The following is a 25,868-nucleotide window of genomic DNA, read 5'->3' as shown; positions in this document are numbered from 1 at the left end:
GAAAGTAAATTTAGATAAAATACAGCTTTTTCCTTATGGGTATTTGTTTTGTTTCAAGTCATCATAAACTAGGTATTGCATTTCTGTCAGTGGATACAGATGCTTAGCTCTTAAAAACTTTTTTTTAAGTCAGGAAACAACAGGTGCTGGAGAGGATGTGGAGAAATAGCAACACTTTTACACTGTTGGTGGGACTGTAAACTAGTTCAACCATTGTGGAAGTCAGTGTGGCGATTCCTCAGGGATCTAGAACTAGAAATACCATTTGACCCAGCCATCCCATTACTGGGTATATACCCAAAGGATTATAAATCATGCTGCTATAAAGACACATGCACACGTATGTTTATTGTGGCACTATTCACAACAGGAAAGACTTGGAACCAACCCAAATGTCCAACAATGGTAGACTAGATTAAGAAAATGTGGCACATACACACCATGGAATACTATGCAGCCATAAAAAATGATGAGTTCATGTCCTTTGTAGGGACATGGATGAAGCTGGAAATCATCATTCTCAGCAAACTATCTCAAGGACAAAAAAACCAAACACCGCATGTTCTCACTCATAGGTAGGAATTGAACAATGAGAACACATGGACACAGGAAGGGGAATATCACACACCAGGGTCTGTTGTGGGGTTGGGAGAGGGGAGAGGGATAGCATTAGGAGATATACCTAATGTACATCGCGAGTTAATGGGTACAGCACACCAACATGGCACATGTATACATATGTAACAAACCTGCACATTGTGCACATGTACCCTAAAACTTAAAGTATAATAATAAAATTTTTTAAAAAATAGCAGTTTCTAGGCAAAGATAAAAAAAACTTTTTTTAATATTTATGTAAACTGGGGTTGGGTGTGGTGACTCACACCTGTAATCCCAACACTTTGGGAAGCCAAGGTGGGCAGATCACTTGAGGTCAGGAGTTTGAGACCAGCGTGGCCAACATGGTGAAACCCAGTCTACTAAAAATATAAAAATTATCTGCGCATGGTGGTGCGCACCTGTGGTCCAGCTACTCAGGAGGCTGAGCTGGAGAATCACTTGAACTCAGGAGGCAAAGGTTGCAGTGAGCTGAGATTGGGCCACTGCACTCCAGCCTGGAAGACAGAGCAAGACTCTGCCTAAAACACACATACACACACACACACACACACACACACACACACACATATATGTAAACTGTTGAATATTTGAAATAGCCCACTTCACCTTAATCGGTCTTGTCTATCTTCATTAGTATTCAAAGAACAACCATTTGCTAAAAGTAAATCAATACTTTGAATGTGCTTTTCTTAGTTTTAATTAGCTAGTTCCTGTAAGCATTTCTACCAGAAATTGAGGCAAATTCTAAGAAAGCTGTTTCTTTTAAAATACAAACCACCATCAAAAATTTAAATGTACATATTGCTTAAGTATTAGGCTGTGTTTATTTTTTAAATGGTATAAACACCAAAGAGAAAAATTTAACATTGTATGCAGATGGAAAACAAGAAGATGCACTTTCTGTAACTTTGTCTAAGGATTTAGATTACTAACTTGTGAAATTCAATTTGAATTAAACTTAACTACAGGCTTTCTTACTAGTAAAATTGTACGGTTTATTTTAAATGTATATATTTTGATCACTTCTAGAAGATAACTTTGGAAAAATTCTTCTAGACATTGGCCTACGCAAAGAGTTCATAAGCAAGAACCCAAAAGCAAATGCAACAAAAACAAAAATAAATAGATTGGACTTAAACTAAAAAGCTTCTTCACAGCAAAAGAAATAATCAGCAGAGTAAACAGAAAATCCACAAAGTGGGAAAAAATACTCAGAAACTATGTATCTGACAAGGGACTAATATCCAGAATCTACAAGGAACTCAAAACAAATAAGCAAGAAAAAAGCAAATAACCCCATCAAAAAGTGGGCTAAGGACATGAATAGATAATTCTCAAAAGAAGATACACAAATGGCCAACAAACATTAAAAAAAAGTTCAAAATCACTAATTATCAGAGAAATGCAAATCAAAAACACAATGAGATACCACCTTACTCCTGCAAGAATGGCCATAATTTAAAAATAAAAAAAAAATAGATGCTGGCATGAATATGGTGAAAAGGGAACACTTCTACACTGCTGGTGGGAATGTAAACTAGTACAACCACTATGGAAAACAATATGGAGATTTCTTAAAGAACAAAAAGTACATCTACCATTTGATCCAGCAATCCCACTACTGGAGTATCTACCCAGAGAACAAGGAGTCATTATATGAAAAAAACACTTGCATACACATGTTTATAGCAGCACAATTCACAGTTGCAAAATTATGAAACCAGCCTAAATGCCCATCAACCCACGAGTGGATAAAGAAAATGTGATATATTTATATATACATATATATATACCACGGAATACTTCTCAGCCCTAAGAAAATGAAATAATTGCACTCACAGCAACCTGGATGGAGTTAGAGACCATTATTGTACATGAAGTAACTCAGAAATGGAAACCCAAACATTTTATATTCTCACTTATAAGTGGGAGCTAAGCTATGAGGGTGCAAAAGGATAAGAATAATATATTGGACTCTGGGGACTCAAGGGGAAGGTTGGGAGGTGGGTGAAGAATAAAAGACTACACAATGGGTGCAGTGTACATTGCTCGGTGATGGGTACACCAAAATCTCAGAAATCACCACTAAAGAACATAGGCATGTAACCAAACACCACCTGTTCCCCAAAAACTACTGAAATAAAAAATACTCTAAATAATCTTTAAAAAGTACAATACATAATTAAATGTTTCATTATATGCATTATCAAAACTAGGCTAGTCTATTTATAGAGAAATTGAGTATCTCACTATTTTGATTTGAAGATAGATGTTGGCAAACAAAGAATAATTATTGTTATTATCATTATTGTATAAATAATATAATGGCTCTATCATATGCTGAATGATCACTAAAATGGAAATAAAGAGTCAAAAAAAAGAAAAAACGAAAAAGAAAAAAAAAAAAGAAATACTGGCCAGGTGTGGTGGCTCACGCCTGTAATCCCAGCACTTTGGGAGGCCAAGGCAGGTGGGTCACCAGAGGTCAGAAGTTCAAGACCAGCCTGGCCAATATGACAAAACCTGGTCTCTATTAAAAATACAAAAATTAGCTGGTCATGGTAGTGGGCGCCTGTAATCCCAGCTACTCAAGAGGCTGAGGCAGGAGAACTGCTTGAACCCAGGAGGTGGAGGTTGCAGTGAGCCGAGATCACACCACTGCACTCCAGCCTGGGCGACAGAGTGAGACTTGGTCCCCCTGCTCCAAAAAAAAAAAAAAAAACAGAGACAGAGGCTCAACTTCAGTAGAAAACACAGAAACATAAAACAAAGCAATGAATACCAAATTGTACCCATCCAATTGAAAAACATTAGAAAGTCATATAATACTAAGTGTTGGACATGATATGAAGATCTGAGAACCCTCAGACCCTGCAGATGCAAACCTACATTGTTGCCTACTCAAGGAAATCAAGAATGAGCACCCCAAGGAACCAGAAACCCCACTCCTAGGTGTACACCTCATATGTTCTCATACTAGTTCTTAGGAAGACACGTCCAAAGATGTAGCCAGGAGCTGAGTGTACACACAGAGAGATAAATGATGAATATATATGGCTAAATTGTAAAGAAATTCAAACAATGCAGAAACATATCGTGAATACTAAAAAAAGATGAAGAATAAAAAAATTAGAAATTTTGGAAGTAAATGACACATTTAGGAAATTACAAAATGCAATGGAAAATTTTAACAATACACTATACCAAAGAGAAAGAATTTCAGAGCTCAAAAAAGTTTTTTTAATTAGTCCAATTAGAAAATAAATAAATAAATAAAAGAACAAAGTCTCCAAGAAATGTGGGACTATGTACAATTGCCAAACCTAAGAATCACTGGTGTTCTGAAGAAGAAGCAAAAACTTTGAAAAACTTGCTTGAGGAAATAATTGAGGAAAACCTCCCTGGCCTTGATAGAGATTTATACATCCAAATACAAGAGGGTCTAAGGGAGAAAAGAATTCTAAGAGCAGCAAGACAAAAGCATAAGGCAACCTATAAAGGAAAACCTATCAAACAGCAGACTTCTCAGCAGGAACCTGACAAGCCAGGAGGGATTGGGGTCCTAGCTTTGGCCTCCTTAAACAAAATAACTGTTGACCAATAAATTTTTATCCAGCAATACTATGTTTTATAAATGGAGGAGAAATAAAGATTTTTCAAGCAAATGCTGTGGGCATTTGACACTACAAGACCAGCCCTACAAGAAATGCTAGAAGTTCTAAGGATTAAGACAAAAGGTCGATATGCACCAGAAGAGAACCTCTTGAATGCATAAAACTCACAGGGCTTATGAAAGAATAACACAATGAAGAAAACAATGTAACTAAGTAGCAATCAATATAATGACTCGAGTAGTACCTCACATCTCAATATTAATGTTGAATATATGTGATATAAATGCTCTTCTTAAAAGATACAGATTGGTGGAATGGATTTTAAAAATCACAAACTGATCTCTACTAAAAATACAAAAATTAGCTGGGTGTGGTGGTGCGTGCCTGTAGTCCCAGCTACTCGGGAGGCTGAGGTAGGAGAATCGCTTGAACCCGGGAGGTGGAGGTTGCAGTGATCCAAGATCGCACTACTGCACTCCAGCCTGGCAACAGAGCAAGACTCCATCTTAAAAAAGAAATTATAAACTGAGTATCTGCTGTCTTCAAGACACACACCTAACATGTAAGGATTTTTATAGACTCAAGGTAAAAGGGTGGAAAACGATATTCCATGCAAAAGACAACCAAAAGTGAGCAGTAAGTCCTATTATTATATCAGATGAAGCACATTTTAAAGCAGCAACGGTAATGATAATAATAAGAGAATCAATCCAACAAGAAAATATTACAATCTTAAATATGTATGCACCTACCTCGGGAGTTCCCAGATTCATAAAACTATTACTACTTGACTTGAGGAGATCAGTAGAAAGCAACACAATAACAGTGAGTGACTTTAAGAGTCCACTGACAGCACATGGCCGGGCGCGGTGGCTCATGCCTGTAATCCCAGCACTTTGGGAGGCCAAGGCAGGCAGATCACGAGGTCAGGAGATCGAGACCATCCTGACTAACACGGTGAAACCCCATCTCTACTAAAAATACAAAAAAATTAGCCAGGCGTGGTGGCAAGCACCTGTAGTCCCAGCTACTCGGGAGGCTGAAGTGGGAGAATGGTGTGAACCCAGGAGGCGGAGCTTGCAGTGAGCCGAGATCGCACCACTGCACTCCATCCAGCCTGGGCAACAGAGTGACACTCTGTCTCAAAAAAAAAAAAAAAAGACTCCACTGACAGCACTAGACAGATCATCATGGCAGAAATTCAACAAAGAAACACTGAATTTAAACTGTACTCTAGAACAAATGGACTACACAGATATCTACAGAACATTCTATCAATAACTGCAGAATATACCTTCTTCTCGTCAGCACATGGAACATTCTCCAAGATTGAGCATACAACAGGACACAAAATAAGTCTCAATAAATTTTTAAAAATCAAAATCATTTAGAGTATCTTCTCAAACCACAGTGGAATAAAACCAGAAATCAATTACATAAGGAACCCTGAAAACTATACAAATACATGAAAATTGAACAATCTGCTCCTGAATAATTTTGGGGTTAATAAAATCAAGATGTAAATTTTAAAATTCTTTGAAATTAATGATAACAGTGATGCAACTTATCACAACTCCTGAAATAAAGCAGAAGCCATGCTAAGAAAAAAGTTTACAGCACTAAATGCCTACAGCAAAATATCTGAAACCTCACAAATTGACAAACTTACAACACATCTCAAGGAACTACAGAAAGAAGAACAAACCCAAAGCTAGCAGAAGAAAAAAAAAATGACAAGGATCAGAGCAGAACTAACTGAAATTAAAAATAAAAGATAAAAAACACAATACCAAAGATCAATGAAACAGAAAACTGTTTTTTGAAAAGACAACATCAATAGACTATTAGGTAGATTAACCCAGAAACAAAAAGAAAAGATTCAAATAAGCTTAATGGAAAATGAAAGTGAAGACTTACAACCAACAGCACAGAAGTATAAAAATCCATCTGAGATTATTATGAACACCTCTATGCACTCAAACTAGAATATCTGGAGAAAATGAATAGATTCCTGAAAACACATATCCCTCCTAGCTTGAATCAGAAATAGAAATCCTGAACAGACCAATAGGAAGCAGTGATATTGAATCAGTAATACAGAATTTGCCAGGAAAAAAAAGCCCAAGGCCAGATGGATTCACATGCAAATTCTACCCAACATTCGAAGAATTGGGTACTACTGAAATTATTTCAAAAGACTGAGAAAGAGCAAATATGCCCTAATTCATTCTATGAAACCAGTATCTCCCCAATACCAAAGCCAAGAAGGGACATGATAAGAAGAAGAAAACAACACACCCATATCCCTGACGAACATAGATGCAAAAATACTCAAAAAAATACTAGCGAACCAAATTCAACATTAAAAAGTAAATTAGCCATTATCAAGTGAGTTTTATCCCAGGGATGCAGGGATGGTTCAACACATGCAAGTCAACAGATTCAGAAAAAGCATTTGATAAATTCCATCATCCCTTTATGATAAAAACCCTCAACAAACTAGGTATAGAAGGGACGTACCTCAAGATAATAAAAGCCATACATAAAAAACCCCGCAGCCAGCACTATACTGAATGAGGAAAAATTGAAATCATTCCCTGAGAACAGGAATGCAACAAGGATGCCCACATTCAACACTAATTCAACATAGTACTGGAAATACTAGCCAGAACAATCAGATAAGAGAAAGAAATAAAGGGCACCCAAACTGGAAAAGAGGAAGTCAAACTACCTCTGTTTGCTGATATGATTGTATACTGAGAAAACCCCAAAGACTCCTCCAAAAAATCTCCTAGGTTTGATAAATGAATTTAGTAAAGTCTCAGGTTATAAAATCAATATGCATAAATCAGTGGCACTGCTATATACCAACAACAACTAAGCTGAGAATCAAATCAATAACTCACTTCCTTTTGCAACAGCTGGAAAAAATAAAATGAAATACATAGGAGTATTAACCAAGGAGGCGAAAGAAATCATAGATGACACAAACAAATGGAAATATATCCTATGCTCATGTGGTGAAGAAGAAACACTTACACACTGCTGGTGAGAACATAAATTAGTAAAACTTTTTATGGAAAGGAGTATGTAGATTTCTCAAATAACTAAAAGTAGATCTACCACTTGATCCAGCAATTCCATTACTAGATATCTACCCAAAGGAAAAGAAGCCATTATAATGGAATACTATGCAGCCATAAAAAATGATGAGTTCATGTCCTTTGTAGGAACATGGATGAAACTGGAAATCATCATTCTCAGCAAACTATCGCAAGGACAAAAAACCAAACACAACATGTTCTCACTCATAGGTGGGTTGAACAACAAGAACACATGGACACAGGAAGAGGAACATCACACTCCGGGGACTGTTGTGAGGTAGTGGGAGAGTAGAGGGATAGCATTAGGAGATATACCTAATGCTAAATGATGAGTTAATGGGTGCAGTACACCAACATGGCACATGTATACATACGTAACAAACCTGCACATTGTGCACATGTACCCTAAAACTTAAAGTATAATAATAATAAAATAAAATAAAAAGAAAAGAAATCTGCACATGTATGTTAATTGCAGCACAATTCACAATTGTGAAGACATGGAACCAACCTAAGTGCCCATCAACTGATGAATGAATAAATAAAATGCTATATGTATATATATATATATATATATATATATATATACGCACACACACACCCCAAGGAATACTACTCAACCATAAAAAAGAATGAAATAATGTAATTTTCAGCAACTTGGATGAAACTGGAGGCCATTATTCTAAGTGAAGTAACTCAGGAATGAAAAACCAAACACCATATGTTCTCACTTATAAGTGGGAACTAAGCTATGTGTATGCAAGGACATACAGAGTGGCTTAATGGACACTGGAAACCCAGAAGAGGGGAGAGTTGGAGGAGGATTAGGGACAAAAAACTACATATTGGGTACAATGCACAGTACTTGGGTGACAGGTGCACTAAAATCTCAGACTTCCCCACTATATAATTCATCCATGTAACCCAAAATCACTTGTACCCCTATCACTATTGAAATTTTTAAAAAGAACCAAAAAATAAAATTAAAAATTAAGAAAAAGAAATAAACAATCTGAATAGGGCTATATCTATTGATGATATTGAATCAATGACTAATAACCTTCCAAAACAGAAATCACCAGGCCCTGATGGGTTCACTGGTGAATTCCACAAAACGTTTAAGGAAGAAATTATACCAATCCTGTACAATCTCTTTCAAATTATAGAAGCAGAGGAAATACTTCCTAACACATTCTATCAGGCCAGCATCACCCTAATACCAAAAACCAGGCAAAGACACTACAAGAGAAGAAAACTATAGATCAATATCTCTAATGAACATAGATGCAAAAATTCTCAAAAAAATACTAGCAAATCAAACCCAATGTATAAAAATAAGTATACACCTCAATCAAGTGAGATTTATTCCAGGTATACAAGGCTGGTACAACATTAGAATATCAATTAATGTAATCCATACCATCAACAGGCTACAGAAGAAAAATCACATGATCATATCATTAGATGCAAATAAAACATCTGACAAAATCCAACATCTATTCATAATTTTTTTAAAATTTTAGAAATCTTAGGAAATGAGGGGAACTTCCTTAATGTAATAAGAATTTCTATTTTCAAAACCCTGTAACTAACATCATGTTTAATGGTAAGAAAATAGAATCTTTCCCATTAAAATCAGGAACAGGGCAAGGATGTCCATGAGCAAGGATGACCCTCTTGTCATCCTTTTCAATAACATACTGGACGTCCTAGCTAATGCAATGAGACAAGAAAATGAAACAAAAGGAATACTAATTTGGAAGGATGAAATAACATTGTTTTTGTTCATCAGTTACATGATTGTTTATGCAGAAAATCTGAAAGAATCAACGGAAAAGCTGGAGCTAATAAGCAATTATAGGAAAGTCGAAGGAAACAAGGTGAATATACAAAAGTCAATCAGTTTTCTATAAAGCAGCAATGAACAAGTGGAATTTGAAATTACTAACACAATCCCATTTACATTAGCACGAAATACTTAAGTGGAAATCCCATTTACATTAGCATGAAATACTTACGTGGAAATCTAACAAAATATGTAGAAGATTTATATGAGGAAAACTACAAAATTCTGATGAAATCAAAGAAGAACTACATAAATGGAAAGGTGTTCCATGTTCATGGATAGGTAGACCCAATATTATCACGATGTCAGTTCTTCCCAATCTATAGATTCAATGCAATCCCAATCAAAATCCCAGCAAATTACTTTGTGGATATCAACAAACTCGTTCTAAAGTTTTTATGGAGAAGCAAAATAACCAGAACACCACAATATTGAAAAAGAACAATGTTAGAGGACTGACACTAGCCAATTTCAAGACTTACTATAAAGCAACAATAATCAAGACACTGTGATATTGATGAAATAATAGACAAACAGATAAGTGGAAAAAATAGAGAACCTGGAAATAGAAATAGACCTACATAAATAAAATCTCCTGATCTTTGACAAAGGGGTAAATGCAATACAATGGAGAAAAGACTTTGTTTGTTTTGTTTTGTTTTGTTTTGTTTTGTTTTTAAAGACGGAGTCTTGCTCTGTCTCCCAGGCTGGAATGCAGTGATGCAATCTCGGCTTACTGCAACCTCCACCTCCCGGGTTCAAGCAATTTTTCTGCCTCAGCCTCTTGAGTAGCTGGCATTACAGGCGCATGTCATCACACCTGGCTAATTTTTGTATTTTTAGTAGAGACAGGGTTTCACCATGTTGGCCAAGCTCGTCTCGAACTCCTGACCTCAGGTGATCCACTGGCTTTGGCCTCCTAAAGTGCTAGGAAGGATCATCATTTTTACAAATGGTTCTGGAACAAATGGATATCCACATGCAAAAAATATAAATCTAGACACAGACCTTACACCCTTCATAAAAATTAACTCAAAATGGATTACACACCTAAATATAAAACACAAAACTGTATAACTCCCAGAATGTAACATATGTGAAAATCCAGATAACCTTGGGTTTGGTGATGGCTTTTTAGATGGAACACCAAAGACACAATCCATGAAAGAAAGAATTAATAAGCTGGACTTCATTAAAATAAAAAAGTTGCTCTGCTAAAGACACTATCAAGAGAATAAAAAGGCCACACGCTGAAAGAAAATATTTGCAAAAGACACATGATAAAGAGCTGTAATCTAAAATACACAAAAATTATTTAAAATTAAACAATAAGAAAGCAAGCATCTCAAAAAAAGGGCTAAAGACCTGAACAGACACCTCACCAAAGATATATAGATGGCAAATAAACATACGAAAAGATGCTCCACACTATATGTCATCAGAGATGTGCAAATTAAAACAATGAAATACCACTACAGACTTTTCCAATGGCCAAAATCCAGAACACTGGCCTCACCAAATTCTAGCAAGGATGTAGAGCAACAGGAACTCTCAGTCATTTCTGCTGGAAACACAAAATAGTACAGCTACTTTTGAAAACACTTTGGCAGTTTCTTACAAAACTAAATATACTCTTACCACATGATCCAACAATCTCAGTCCTTGGTATTTACCCAAATAAGGTGAAAACCTACATCCACACAAAAACTTGCACATGGATGTTTATAGCAGCTTTATTCATAACAACCAAAATTTGGAAGCAACCAAGATGTCTTTCAGTGAGTGAGTGTATAAATAAACTGTGGTACATCCAGAAAATGGAATATTATTCAACACTAATAAGAAATGAGTTATCAAGCCATGAAACGACATGGAGGAATCTTAAATGCATATTACTAAGTGAAAGAAGCCAATCTGCAAAGGTTACATACTGCATCATTCCAACTATATGACATTCTGGAAGAGGCAAACTACAGAAACAGTAAAAAAAAAAACAAAAAAAATCAATAGTTTCCAAGAGTTGTGGAGAGGGAGAGATGAACAGGTAGAACACAGAGGAGTTTTAGGGCAGCAAAAATATTCTATATGAGACTGTAATGGTGGATACAAGTCATTATATATTCATCCAAACCTACAGACTGTACAACACCAATAGTGAATGCTAATAGAAACTATGGACTTTGGATGACAAATATATGTTGATGCTGATTCATAGATTCTAACAAATGTACCACTCTGGTAGGGGATGTTGATAATGGAGGTGGCTATGCATGTGGTGGTAGGGGTTATATGGGAAATCTTTGAACCTTCCTTTCAATTTTGCTGTTAATCTAACATTGCTCTAATAAATAAAGTCTTTAAAAATAAATTTAAATAAATGTAGGCTTTGCATGCTATATGACCTATGTCACAACTACTCCAACTCAGCATTGTACAAAACAGCCATAGACTACAAATTGACATGAATGTGTTCCAATAAAACTTCATTCATAAAAAGTCAGTGGGCCATATTTGGCCCATAGGCATAGTTTGCCAATCCTTGATGTATACACTTGAACATGGTTTGTCTCTCTGGTTCTTGGCCCTCCATGCTCCTTTGGGTGTGAGCTATCCCTGTCATAAGCCCCCTGGCCCCAGACTATTTGATTAGTGATCGGGCTACCTTAGAAGAGGAAGACTTAGGCAAAATTAACCATGTCAAAACGTGAAAGTTATCAACTTCCCCCACGAACTCTGCTCTTCTCACAATAGCCCCTATCATGGTGATTGGCAACATTGTTCATTCAGGCATTGAAGTTAGAAATCTGGCTGTTAGCTTTAACTTATCTCACTCCTCACCTGCCAACTGGTTGACAAATTCTGTTGATTTCCCCAAACACTATTACATCTTTCCCCTCCTCTCCTTCCCTTCATAGCCTGGCTTAGGCCTAGGCTCTTACCATCTCTTGGTTAGACTACTGTTAATATCTTCCAGCAAAAGCGGGCTACTTGCAGTCCCCCAAGTATGTTGTGCTGTTTCGCATACATTTGCCACTACATATTTCCTTTTGCCTGGAATCCCCTCCTCCCTTAAATCCTGCTCCCATCTCTTATCTTCCTGGTGAAATCCTAGTCATTATTCAAAACCCAACTGGGACTTTCCCTTTCACACTTAATCATTGCCTCCTCAAGGCTACTTGGTTTAAATAGTATACCCTTGACAATCCCAATATACATGTTCCACAAGCCCCGAATTATGAATATTGGAAAATTTAAGTATACATGTCAGAACCTTAGGGCTCAAATAATTAACTAGGCTACTAAATATTGTAACTAAAATGAACTCTGCATTTCATTGCATCATGAATTTAGTAACATCAACCATAAAATTAGCTTAATCTGAAAAGAAACAATAAATCTTTTATCACTTCAGGTAATTTACTGCATATATAACCATAAATAAAAAACAGAGATCAACCTCGTAGAGACACTTGCTCCCACACAGTAGTCACACAGAATGTGAATCACACATGCATCTCAGCAAAATCACAAATTTCTCCATGTAAAAGACCTTTGGGAAAAACAGTGAGTGTCAAATCCATAAATGCCAAGAGCCTGCTGTACTTCTATTATTGTACTTGTGTCAATGAACAACTACAGCCCCAATGAGAACATGAGCTTCTTGGGGTCAGGCCCACTATTTTGTCATTCTTTTTGTACCAAAGTTGATCTAACAGGAAGCAACCACTCCAAAAACATTTGTTGAATTAAATTACCTCCTAATTGATCTTCCTACTTCAAGGCCATCTTCCTTTCCAAAATCCTGCCAGTTATTTCACAAAAAACATATCCCTGATGTCACTCCATTTCCCCCAAACCTTTGATGGCTCTTCATAATCTGCTTTACATGATTATGTCCCCATGTCATGCTAGGACATATAAGAGCCTTCACACCATGGCCTCATATTCCCAGTCTCATTCTTAGCCTCTCTTCTTCACACACACTCTTCAAGCCACACTAGCTGCTCCTGGAACATTTTTGGACTTTCATTACTCTATGACTTTGTAAATGCTGTTTCCTCTGTCTAAAAGGTCCTCCTCCTCTCATCTGCCTGGAAAACCTGAATTTATTAATGTAGCTCAGCTTAAATATCGCTACCTTTGTAGCTTTCCCTGACCCCTCTCAGAATCACTGTCTCCCTCATTTGTTTTTTTATACCAATGTGTTTGTTCTAAAAACATACTAAGCTGATTCTGCGGGGAGGGAAAAGGGAAGGAGGGAGTGCCCTGTCAAAGGACTTACCCAAGCAGCGACTGCGGCACTACGTGTTAAGCATATTGTTCAAGCAGCAGTGGGAGGATGGAGCTGGATGGCCTTCATGTTATGAGATGCTATGGCTCGCATCTTTCACACTGCGTGTGTGTGTGTGTGTGTGTGTAACTGTGTGGGGGGGGTAGCAGGGGGAGAGAAAGAGAACGAAGGGAGAGAGAGAGACAGAGACAGAAACAAAGACGGCGGACGCAGTGCAGTAAGAGCAGATGGGCGGACCCAAATTTCTTCTGCTTCACGATTTTGCGGAGGTCTAGCCCTGCATCCAGCCTTGAAACAGGGTGGGGAGGAGGCAGAAAGGGGAGGGACTGCACTCCCTCTGAGCGTGCTAGCTCCGACTGCCTGACGGATCACCCTTCCGCTCCAACATGGCTAGTTCCTCAACGCCGTGACTCAAGCCTGTTGTGACAGGCAGGGCGCACTCAGCAGCGCAGCCCCACAGGTGGCGAAGGCTCCGCGAGAGGGTTCCCGCCAGGCTACACAGTGGAGTGCCGCACAGCGCGCCTTCCAGCCTCGCAGCCGCCACCCTAGCGGTTCCGACCCGGCGCCAGCAGGCCTGCTTGGTCGATCTTCGAGCCAAAGATGCGGCGAGGCTGGAAGATGGCTCTGTCTGGGGGGCTGCGGTGCTGCCGCCGGGTACTGTCCTGGGTGCCAGTGCTCGTTATTGTCCTCGTCGTGCTCTGGTCCTACTATGCCTACGTCTTTGAACTCTGCCTGGGTAAGTGGGGCTGGGCACCTAAGGTGGGGAAATTATACTCCAATATAATCGTTTGCCCTACCTTCACACTGGTGTCCCTTGTGTTCTCAAGCCTTCTCTCTGCGGTTTTCCTTTCTCTCCCTGGAGAGTTCCTTGTCCCCAGCCTCTGGCTTCCCACAATATTTCCTGCGCCCTCCCACCAGGATCCCGCCGTGTCTCCATCGTCTCCCACCTAGGGTTTCTTATTTCTTTGCCCTACCCACAATAATGTCCTGGCTCTTCCCACGAGGGCTCCCTTTTCTCATACAGGGCAACCACCTGCACCTTGTGCTCTCCTTCTGGGAGCCCCTACTGTACGAAGTTGAGGAAACAACATACCCTGTGTCTTTAAACTGTTTGCTCACACTAGGAATCTCACCAATGCATCCAACTAGGAGCCCCACCATTTTCCCTCCTACTAGAATCCTACTAGGATTTCCTACTAGGGATTTCCTACTGAGAGTTCCAAAATATTTCCTCTACTCTCTTACTAGCTCTCCTTTTTCACACACTGGAATCTATCGTTTTCCCGTGATCCTCTCACACTGGCTGAAGTGCTTCATATCTTTGTCCACTTGTGATCCCACAGTGCACCCTATTCTACTCCATTAAGATCTTCCCTTTTCACACAGTGGTAAGCCCTCCATTCTCTTTCCCTGTGGGCTCCCCCCATTTAATCATTTTCTTTAATGGGATTGGTATTCTATAATACATCCTCTCTCACATGAGAGGCCCTGATTATATTATACTGGAGTTCCCTCCAGTCTCCTGCCTTCTTGCTTTGAGGAGCATTCGACTCCTTCCCATTAGGAGCCCCACATTATTTTCTGACACCTTATACTGGTGACCCTGCTATTGTCACATGATGATAGTGCCTTCTCCCACTAGAGTCACCTCTTTTACCCTCCCACAAGGGTTTCCGTAATTTATCTCCTATTCCATCAAAGGGCCGCTACTTTTCTAATCATTATTCCTCGTTATCTTTTTTAGGAAACCCACTCCCCACCTCCCACAGTGTTCTTTCACTTTTAGCCCCACATTCTGCCATCCACTTCCTTTGGGATTTCTTATTATTATTTCTTCTTACTTCTCATTGGATTGCACTTGTCCCATCTTCTCAAACTGGGGAAACCCCATTCTTTTTTACTGGGGTTTCTAATATTTTCTACTCCTCCCAATGGGCATATCATTTCTCATTCCCTCTCATTAGACTACCCCTTTTATAATTCTATGATCTTTTTTTACCCTGTCCTGTCACACTAAGGAGCACTCTATATCCTCCTTATTTGCAAAATGGTTCTCACAGTATAGCTTGTGCATTCAAACTCAGAATTCTACAATATTTCCCGACACAAACCCCAAGTCTCTCCCTTATATTATTCCCACTTTCCACTTTAATTCCCCCCATTCCCCATTCTTATTATTATTGGCCTTGCAATGCTCTCATCAACTCACAATGGCGTTTTCATATTATATCCTGTCTTGTTACAATAGGGTCCCTGCTTTTCTCACAGTAAAATCTCCCCTTGTCCCTGTCTTCTCACATTGAAGAATCCCTGTCTCCTCTCAAAAGAGATTCCACTAATACTTGTCAGTCTTGTCACTTCGACACTGTAATTCCATCGCCAGCACCCTTAAACTTGTGGCCTACAATGTTCCCTATTCATCTAGTTTGGGGCTCCAATATGTTTATACTCCTCTCACAGTAGGACTCCTGACCCATTGGACATCCCCTCACTCCCAAGTCCTTCTGAGACTTCTTTATTTTTTCATACCAAACTCTTCTCACCTTAAAAATGATGGTAAGGATGCTGCTTTTTTGAACTCCGGGACCTGACTCCATTTGTAATTTTCTTCTATTACATATTTGCAAAGCAATAGTCTACCCCAGGTAGACTGGGATAAACTAGGGAGGCAGGAGATGATCCTCTTTTCCAATATAGAACTTTCTATATTCTAATTCTATAATTTCCTATATTCTAATTCTAATTACCTCTCTGAATCACAATTGGAATTTTTCTTACCTCTTCCTTAGAGATATTATGGAAAATGCAGAAAGAGCTCTTAAAATAAATGTCATTAGTTGCCTTCATAGATACAAGTTAGCCTAGTTTTCTTTTGTATCTCAATCCAGTATTGGGATGCATTAAGTAGACTATGCAATGACTGGGAAGCTGTTCTATTCTCAGACCTTACTACTTTGGCTTTTTGAATGATTGATTGAAGGGTCAAAAGTTCAGCACCATTATTATGGTATGGACATTGCTCCTAGGAGCAATGCCATATTGTAAACAACTTATTTTGGAGTTTTTCAGTATTGACTCATATGAGCTTCACCAAGATATATTTTAAAAATTAATGATGATAATGACTAACACTTATGTATTGCTTACTCTGTGCCAGAAAATGTTCTAAGTTCTGTAGATAGATTAACTATATATTAATTCATTTAATCATCACAATAACTATATGAGGCAGGTACCATTACTGTTTCCATTGTACAGATGTGTAAACTGAGGCACAGATGAGCAAACAAGGTAAAGACCAAGTTACTGCAAATAATTGGCCTTCTATAAGTTCTTCTTTAGTCATGTAATATTAACAGATGAAAGGAAGCGTAGGACTTATTTGTTTGTTTCAGTTAACATACTTGCACCACACTGCTACATGCCAAGTACTATTTCTAGGTGACTACACACACAGACACTTAATCTTTATAACAAATTTCCAATGTATATACTATCATTACTTGTTTGTAAACTGAGGAACAGACAGAATAAGTAGCTTACCTAAGGTCACAGAGCTAGTAAATGGCCAAACTTAAAACCCAGGCAGTATGTTGCCACAGTCTCCTCTAGACTAATGCAGAGGTAAAAACTTTGTGACATACAAGCCAGATGTAGCCTTCAGATATATTTTGCCTGGCCTGCACAGTGTTTTCTTAACATTTTGCATCAGTTCCCATTATTTAAAAGTCAGGAGAATAAGGCAGCTTTGACTTTCAACTCTGGCTGAACCAGTCCCTCCTGCCATCATCAGTTTAACAATCTTGTAACAAATTAGCAACCTGGGTTTTGGAAAGGTTAAATCAAATTTTCCTAAGGCCACACATTTAGTAATAGTGAAGAGTTGGAAATCCAGGCTGCCTGATACCAAGGCCATACCTTTTCCAATACAAATAAATTAACAAATTTGCATTTCAATATGTCTCAAAAAGTAACATTAAGGACCTAACTTCTTTCCAGGGATAAAACCTGATGTCTTTCTCCCTAACGTTACATTAGAGCTGAAACCAAAAGAGATGCTTTGTCCTTTAATTCTTAGAGTTTGAATTCTGCCATTTACTAGCCTGGAGACCTGGGGCAAGCAACTTCACTCTCTCAACCTCAGTTGTCTCACATGTACCTTGCTTCTACAGTTGTTCATCCATATGACAAATGGTTGCTTAGCACTCAATATATGCCAGGTATTACTGCTGTGAGGCTCAAATAACATGATGCCTGAAAAGCATGCATCACAGTTCACAACACATTATAAGAGCTCATTAGATAGTAACTTGTGATTAGTAAAGAAATAAAGGATTCTTCCTGACCCAGGAAAATAAGAAGCTTAGCTTTTTAGAGAGGAAGGAAAGTAACAGTATCCATTTTATTGGGGTGAAATTTATATAGCATAAAATTAACCATTTTTAAGTGTTCACCTCAGTGCCATTTAGCACTCACAATGTTGTGCAGCCATCACCTCTATGTAGTTCCAAAATGTTTTTGTTATCCCATAAAGAAACCTCATAAGCATTAAGCAGTCACTCCCTGTTCCCTCTTCCCCCAAGTCCTAGCCAATTATTAATCTGCATTCTGTCTCTATGGATTTACCTATTATGGATGTTCCATATAAATAGAATCATAAAATATGTGTTCTTTTGTGTCTGACTTCTTCCAGTTAACAAAATGTTTTTGAAATTGGTCCACATTGTATTATGTAACAGTAATTTATCCCTTTTAATGGCTGAATAATAGTCTATTGTGTGTGTGTGTGTGTGTGTGTGTATATATATATATATATATATATATATATATATACACACCAGTTTGTTATCCATTCATCCATTAATGGCCATTTGGGCTATTTCTACCTTTTGTCTCTTCTGAATAGTGCTGTTACAAACATTCATGTACAAGTATTTGTTTGAATATCTGTCTTCAATTCTTTTGAGTATATACACCAGGGAGATGGATAGGGATAATTGGACTGTATGGTAATTCTATGTTTAACTTTCTGAGGAACCTCCAAACTATCTTCCACAGTGACTGCACCATTTTACATTCCCATCAAGCAGCACAGAAGGGTTCCAATTTGTCCACATTCTCACCAAGACTTGTTATTTTCAGTTTTATTTTTATTATAGCCATCTTACTGGGTGTGAAGGGGTATCTCATTATGGATTTGATTTGTATTTCCATAATGACTAAAAATATTGAGTATCTTTTTATGTACTTGTTTGCCATCCATATATCTTCTTTGGGAAAATGTCTATTCAAGCCATTGTCCATTTTTTAATTGGGATTTTTAAATTGGGTTGTCTTTTTGTTGTTGAATTTTAATATTTTTTGCATGTTCTGAATACTTGATCTTTATCAGATACGTTATTTGCAAACATTTTCCCCCATACTTGATAGTATCATTTTATACACAAAGATTTTTAATTTTAATAAAATTCAATTTATCTATTTTTTCTTTTGTTGCCTATGCTTTTGGTGTCATATTTAAGAATCCATTACCAAATGCAAGAGCATAAAGATTTACCCCTGTGGGATTTTTTTGTTTGGTTGGTTGGTTGGTTTTGGTTTTTTGTTTGTTTGTTTGTTTTTTGTTTTTTTTTTTTGTTTTTGTTTTTGATACGGGACCTCACTATGTTGCCCAGGCTGATCTCAAACTCCTGGGCTCAAGTGATCCTCCCACCTTAGCCTCTCAAATAGCTGGGGCTACAGGCGTGTGCCCTGTGTTTTCTTATAATAATTTTATACTTTTAGCTCTCACTTTTAGGTATTTTAGCCATTCTGAGTTAATTTTTTATATCTGGCATAAGATACGAGTCCAGCTTTTTAAAAAAATTTTATTATTATTATACTTTAAGTTTTAGGGTACGTGTGCACAACATGCAGGTCTGTTACATATGTATACATGTGCCATGTTGGTGTGCTGCACCCATTAACTCCTCATTTAACCTTAGGTATTTCTCCTAATGCTATCCCTCCCCCCTCCCCCCACCCCACGACAGGCCCCCGTGTGTGATGTTCCCCACCATGTGTCCAAGTGTTCTCATTGTTCAATTCGCACCTATGACTGAGAACATGCAGTGTTTGGTTTTCTGTCCTTGCGATAGTTTGCTGAGAATGATGGTTTCCAGCTTCATCCATGTCCCTACAAAGGACATGAACTCATCCTTTTTTATGGCTGCATAGTATTCCATGGTGTATATGTGCCACATTTTCTTAATCCATTCTATCATTGATGGGCATTTGGGTTGGTTCCAAGTCTTTGCTATTGTGAATAGTGCCGCAATAAACATACGTGTGCATGTGTCTTTATAGTAACATGATTTATAATCCTTTGGGTATATTCCCAGTAATGGGATCTCTGGGTCAATTAGTATTTCTAGTTCTAGATCCTTGAGGAATCACCACACTGTCTTCCACAATGGTTGAACTAGTTTACACTGCCACCAACAGTATAAAAGTGTTCCTATTTCTCCACATCTTCTCCAGCACCTGTTGTTTCCTGACTTTTTAATGATCGCCATTCTAACTGGTGTGAGATGGTATCTCATTGTGGTTTTGATTTGCATTTCTCTGATGGCCAGTGATGATGAGCATTTTTTCATGTATCTTTTGGCTACATAAATGTCTTCTTTTGAGAAATGTCTGTTCATATCCTTTGCCCACTTTTTGATGGAGTTGTTTGATTTTTTCTTGTAAATTTGTTTGAGTTCTTTGTAGATTCTGGATATTAGCCCTTTGTCAGATGTGTAGATTGTAAAAATTTTCTCCCATTCTGTAGGTTGCCTGTTCACTCTGATGGTAGTTTCTTTTGCTGTGCAGAAGCTCTTTAGTTTAATTAGATCCCATTTGTCTATTTTGGCTTTTCTTGCCATTACTTTTGGTGTTTTAGTCATGAGGTCCTTGCCCATGCCTATGTCCTGAATGGTATTGCCTGGGTTTTCTTGTAGGGTTTTTAAGGTTTTAGGTCTAACATTTAAGTCTTTAATCCATCTTGAATTAATTTTTGTACAAGGTGTAAGGAAGGGATCCAGTTTCAGCTTTCTACATCTGGCTAGCCATTTTTCCCAACACCATTTATTAAATAGGGAATCCTTTCCCCATTTCTTGTTTTTGTCAGGTTTGACAAAGAGCAGATGGTTATAGATATGTGGTATTATTTCTGAGGGCTCTGTTCTGTTCCATTGGTCTACATATCTTTTTTGGTACCAGTACTATGCTGTTTTGGTTACTGTAGCCTTGTAGTATAGTTTGAAGTCAGGTAGCATGATGCCTCCAGCTTTGTTCTTTTGGCTTAGGATTGTCTTGGCAATGCAGGCTCTTTTTTTTGGTTCTACATGAACTTTAAAGTAGCCTTTTCCAATTCTGTGAAGAAAGTCATTGGTAGCTCGATGGGGATGGCATTGAATCTATAAATTACCTTGGGCAGTATGGCCATTTTCATGATATTGATTCTTCCTATCCATGAGCATGGAATATTCTTCCATTTGTTTGTGTCCTCTTTTATTTAATTGAGCAGTGGTTTGTAGTTCTCCTTGAAGAGGTCCTTCATTTCCCTTGTAAGTTGGATTCCTAGGTATTTTATTCTCTTTGAAGCAATTGTGAATGGGAGTTCACTCATGATTTGGTTCTCTGTTTGTCTGTTATTGGTGTATACGAATGCTTGTGATTTTTGCACATTGATTTTGTATCCTGAGACTTTGCTGAAGTTGCTTATCAGCTTAAGGAGATTTTGGCCTGAGATGATGGGGTTTTCTAAATATACAATCATATCATCTGCAAACAGGGACAATTTGACTTCCTTTTTTCCTAATTGAATACCCTTTATTTCTTTCTCCTGCCTGATTGCCCTGGCCAGAACTTCCAATATGTTGTTGAATAGGAGTGGTGAGAGAGGGCATCCCTGTCTTGTGCCAGTTTTCAAAGGGAATGCTTCCAGTTTTTGCCCATTCAGTAGGATATTGGCTGTGGGTTTGTCATAAATAGCTCTTACTATTTTGAGATACGTTCCATCAATACCTAGTTTATTGAGAGTTTTTAGCATGAAGGGCTGTTGAATTTTTTCAAAGGCCTTTTCTGTGTCTATTAAGATAATCATGTGGTTTTTGTCTTTGGTTCTGTTTATATGATGGACTACGTTTATTGATTTGCATATGTTGAACCAGCCTTGCATCCCAGGGATGAAGCCAACTGGATCTTGGTGGATAAGCTTTTTGATGTGCTTCTGGATTCGGTTTGCCAGTATTTTATTGAGGATTTTGCATCAATGTTCATCAGGGATATTGGTCTAAAATTCTCTCTCTTTTTTTTCTTTGTTGTGTCTCTGCCAGGCTTTGGTATCAGGATGATGTTGGCCTCATAAAATGAGTTAGGGAGGATTCCCTCTTTTACTATTTATTGGAGTAGTTTCAGAAGAAATGGTACCAGCTCCCCTTTGTACCTCTGGTAGAATTCGGGTATGAATCCATCTGGTCCTGGACTTTTTTTGGTTGGTAGACTATTAATTATTGCCTCAATTTCAGAGCCTGTTATTGGTCTATTCAGGAATTCAACTTCTTCCTGATTTAGTCTTGGGAGGGTGTATGTGTCCAGGAATTCATCCATTTCTTCTAGATTTTCTAGTTTATTTGCATAGAGGTGTTTATAGTAGTATTCTCTGATGGTAGTTTGTATTTCTGTGGGATCGGTGGTGATATCCCCTTTATCATTTTTTTATTGCGTCTATTTGATTCTTCTCTCTTTTCTTCTTTATTAGTCTTGCTGCTTCCTCGCAATTCTATCTCGGACTGCTGTACTAGCAGTGAGCAAGGCTCCATGGGCGTGAGACCCACCGAGCCTTGCATGGGATATAATCTCCTGGTGTTCCATTTGCTAAGACCATTGGAAAAGCACAGTATTAGGGCGGGAGTGTCCCGATTTTCCAGGTGCAATCTGTCATAGTTTCCCATGGCCAGGAAAGGGAATTACCAGACCCCTTGTGCCTCCTGGGTGAGGTGATGCCCCGCCCTGCTTCGGCTCACACTCCATGGGCTGCACCCACTGTCCAACCAGTCCCAGTGAGATGAACCTGGTACCTCAGCTGGAAATGCAGAAGTCACCTGTCTTCTGTGTTGCTCACGCTGGGAGCTGTAGACTGCAGCTGTTCCTATTCAGCCATCTTGGAATGATCCTGTTGAATACCAGCTTAATTTAATAGTATACAAAACCCAGTCGTTTACAGCTCTGTTGCCCCCTTTATGCTATTATCACAAATTACATCTTTATACATTGTATACTCCTTAACGTAGATTTATCATTGTTGTTTTATGCATTTTTTCCTTTAAATTAGATAGTAAAAAGAGTTAAAAAAAAGCGTAAAACTCAATATTACTTGCTTTTGTAGCTACCTGTATAGTTTACCAGTGTTCTTGTTTTTTTGTATAGCTTGGGTTACAGTGAGTGCCTTTTCAGTTTTTCTAAAGAATGCCCTTTGGCATTTCTTGAAGGGCAATTCTACTAGTGATCAGCTCCCTCAGTTTTTGTTTATCTGGGAATGTCTTGTTTTCGCTTTCATTCTTTGAAGTATAGTGTTGCTGGACATAGAGTTCTGGATATGTGTTGACAGATGTTTTTCTTTTTCTTTCAGCAATTTAAATATCACATTTCACTGCCTTCTAGCCTCTGTGGGTTCTTAAGAGAAATCAGCTGTTAGTCTTATTGGGTTTTTTTGTATGTAAAAAGTCAATTTTCCTGCTTTCAAGATTTTCTCTTTGTTTTTTGGCAATTTGACTATAATGTGTCTGATTGTGGATATCTTTTAGTTTATTCTATTTGGAGTTCATTGCACTTCTTGGATGTTTAGATTCATATTTTTTACCAAATGTATGAAGTTTTTTAGCCATCATTTTTTCAAATACTCTTTCTGTTTTTCCTCTCTTTCCTCTCACTTTGGAAGCCCCGTTATGTGTATATTAGTATGTTAGGATATAGGCTGTATATTAGAGTGTAGGCTCTATTATTGTATATAGTAGAGTGTAGGTGGCTGTCCTCACAGCCTCTACTGATCTGGGATGTGGAGGATGGTAGGCAGCCACTTTAAAATGTCACAGTATCCTCTTACTACAAAGCATCAGTTCTTTTCTTCACCAAGTCTTCCTCTCTGGTTATTGTAACAATTTTACTAGATTCCAGAGTTCTGCAAAAGTTTATTCTGACAGTTTTTGCCAGCTCATTAGTTGCTTTTGAGGAGGGATGTAAGTCTGGAGTACTCTTAGTTTTGGTGCCCAATAGTATCCATTCTGAGATTAAAAAATAAAAATAGCTATGATATAATTCTACTTGAAAGGTAGAAATTTTCCGAAGAGAGAAGAAATATAAACTGATCAGACAGAAAAAAAAAAAAAACAGAAGAAACATTTTCTAGAAACCAAGTTTCTATAGAGGTAAAATTATCCATTCAAGCCTATAGGAATCATGGTATTACCACATCTAAAACAGTTTTATGTCATTCATATGACAAACAGTTAAATGTATCATCACACCTGACTAGTAACTTGTTGTAACAAACGCCTAATATAACTCCAATGGTTTTAAAACCTAACTCAGAATGACCTGCTGAGGTTTTCAAATACAAATTTCTGCACCTCCATCCAAAGTTGTGCTATGTGAAGAGAGCCCTGGAATCTATATTTTTATTGTGCTTCCTAAGTAAGTATTACGATCATCCAGGTTTGAGAGGGACTGCCTTAAAAGTAAATGAATGGCTGGTGTGAGTAACTTTTTCAAAGAAGTAAATAAAGACTGACCTGATTAGCTTACTTTCAACAGAAAACACTCAGAAATGTGTCTCAGTTCCCTATATCAAACTCTACCATCTCCTAACCTGGAATCTAAGAAACATCTAAGAGAAAAAGTGGGGGGAATCAAAGTTATTCATTTTGACACTGAATAAATTATTTTAATACCATCATATGTAACTCTGGGAACCATAACATTTTTTAAAATCAGACTTGTTTTGTCCTAAACTTATTGTAGAATGTAACCTGACTAAACAATTTATTTTTGTAGAAAAATGATTATAAATTGCTAACAATAATTAAGTACTTATGTGAAAAGCACCCAAGTGCTTTACACATATGTTATTACTTAATCCTTGTAACAATCTGATAACATAACCAATTTTATCTTCGTTTTACAGATGAGGAAACTGAGGCACACAGTGATTAATTAACCAAGGTCACAGAATAAGTGTCAAGAGCCAAAATACGAATACATGCCAAAGTATATGCTGTACATCATTATAATAAACTCTCTTCCCAAACATGTCATTCGTTAAAAAAGAACTTCATGTTGTAAGTGAGTGCTCATCTCACTGGATATTTTCAAACTTCCTACTCTCCTTTCACAAGTCCCTTTTGAACTCCACTAATTCTGTAGCCACTAGCCACATGTGGCTATTAAACACTTGAAATGTGTCATCTGGATTCAGATGTTCTGGAAGCATAAAATATACACCAGCATTCCAAAACTTAGTGAAAAAAAGAATATAAATTATCACAATAATTTTTATGTGGATAACATGTTGAAGATTCTGGATATTAGCCCTTTGTCATATGAGTAGATGGCAAAAATTTTCTCCCATTCTGTAGGTTGCCTGTTCACTCTGATGGTAGTTTCTTTTGCTGTGCAGAAGATCTTTAGTTTAATTAGATCCCATTTGTCAATTTTGGCTTTTGTTGCCATTGCTTTTGGTGTTTTAGACATTAAGTCCTTGCCCATGCCTATGTCCTGAATGGTATTGCCTAGGTTTTATTCTAGGGTTTTTATGGTTTTAGGTCCAATATCCAGAATCTACAAAGAACTCAAACAAATTTACAAGAAAAAAACAAACAACCCCATCAAAAAGTGGGCGAAGGATATGAACAGACACTTCTCAAAAGAAGACATTTATGCAGCCAAAAGACACATGAAAAAATTCTCATCATCACTGACCATCAGAGAAATGCAAATCAAAACCACAATGAGATACCATCTCACACCAGTTAGAATGGCGTTAATTAAAAACCAGGAAATAACAGGTGCTGGAGAGGATGTGGAGAAATAGGAACACTTTTACACTGTTGGTGGGACTGGAAACTAGTTCAACCATTGTGGAAGACAGTGTGGCCATTCCTCAAGGATCTAGAACTAGAAATACCATTTGACCCAGCCATCCCATTACTGGGTATATACCCAGAGGATTATAAATCATGTTACTATAAAGACACATGCACACGTGTGTTTATTGCAGCACTATTCACAATAGCAAAGACTTGGAACCAACCTAAATGTCCATCAGTGATAGACTGGATTAAGAAAATGTGGCACATATACACCATGGAATA

The 25,868-nt window shown here is 37.7% G+C and overlaps 1 protein-coding gene and 1 long non-coding RNA gene across 5 annotated transcripts in view; one reads left to right on the top strand and one right to left on the bottom strand.

Annotated features, from left to right (window-relative positions):
- LOC134809368 (uncharacterized) overlaps window positions 1-13,706 on the bottom strand; it is a 141,585-nt gene extending 127,879 nt beyond the window's left edge. The window contains exon 1 of the long non-coding RNA XR_010154906.1: window positions 13,468-13,706. This is a non-coding gene — a long non-coding RNA (uncharacterized LOC134809368). The remainder of the gene's footprint in view (window positions 1-13,467) is intronic.
- Window positions 13,667-25,868, top strand: part of ZDHHC15 (zinc finger DHHC-type palmitoyltransferase 15) — a 149,302-nt gene continuing 137,100 nt past the window's right edge. For 3 of the 4 annotated variants that reach the window (XM_063804895.1, XM_054676324.2, XM_054676323.2), the window contains exon 1: window positions 13,953-14,212. In XM_063804895.1, the coding sequence (XP_063660965.1) occupies window positions 14,077-14,212 (136 nt within the window). In that variant the 5' untranslated portion in view covers window positions 13,953-14,076. Of the gene's footprint in view, window positions 14,213-25,868 lie in introns of all 4 variants that reach the window. The other variant, XM_016943600.3, reaches the window with a different exon arrangement.

The sequence above is a fragment of the Pan troglodytes genome, chromosome X (genome assembly GCF_028858775.2).
Source record: "Pan troglodytes isolate AG18354 chromosome X, NHGRI_mPanTro3-v2.0_pri, whole genome shotgun sequence".
NCBI lineage: Eukaryota > Metazoa > Chordata > Mammalia > Primates > Hominidae > Pan > Pan troglodytes.
The sequence above is the reverse complement of the archived record's forward strand: the minus strand, read 5'-3'. Positions and strand labels throughout refer to the sequence as shown.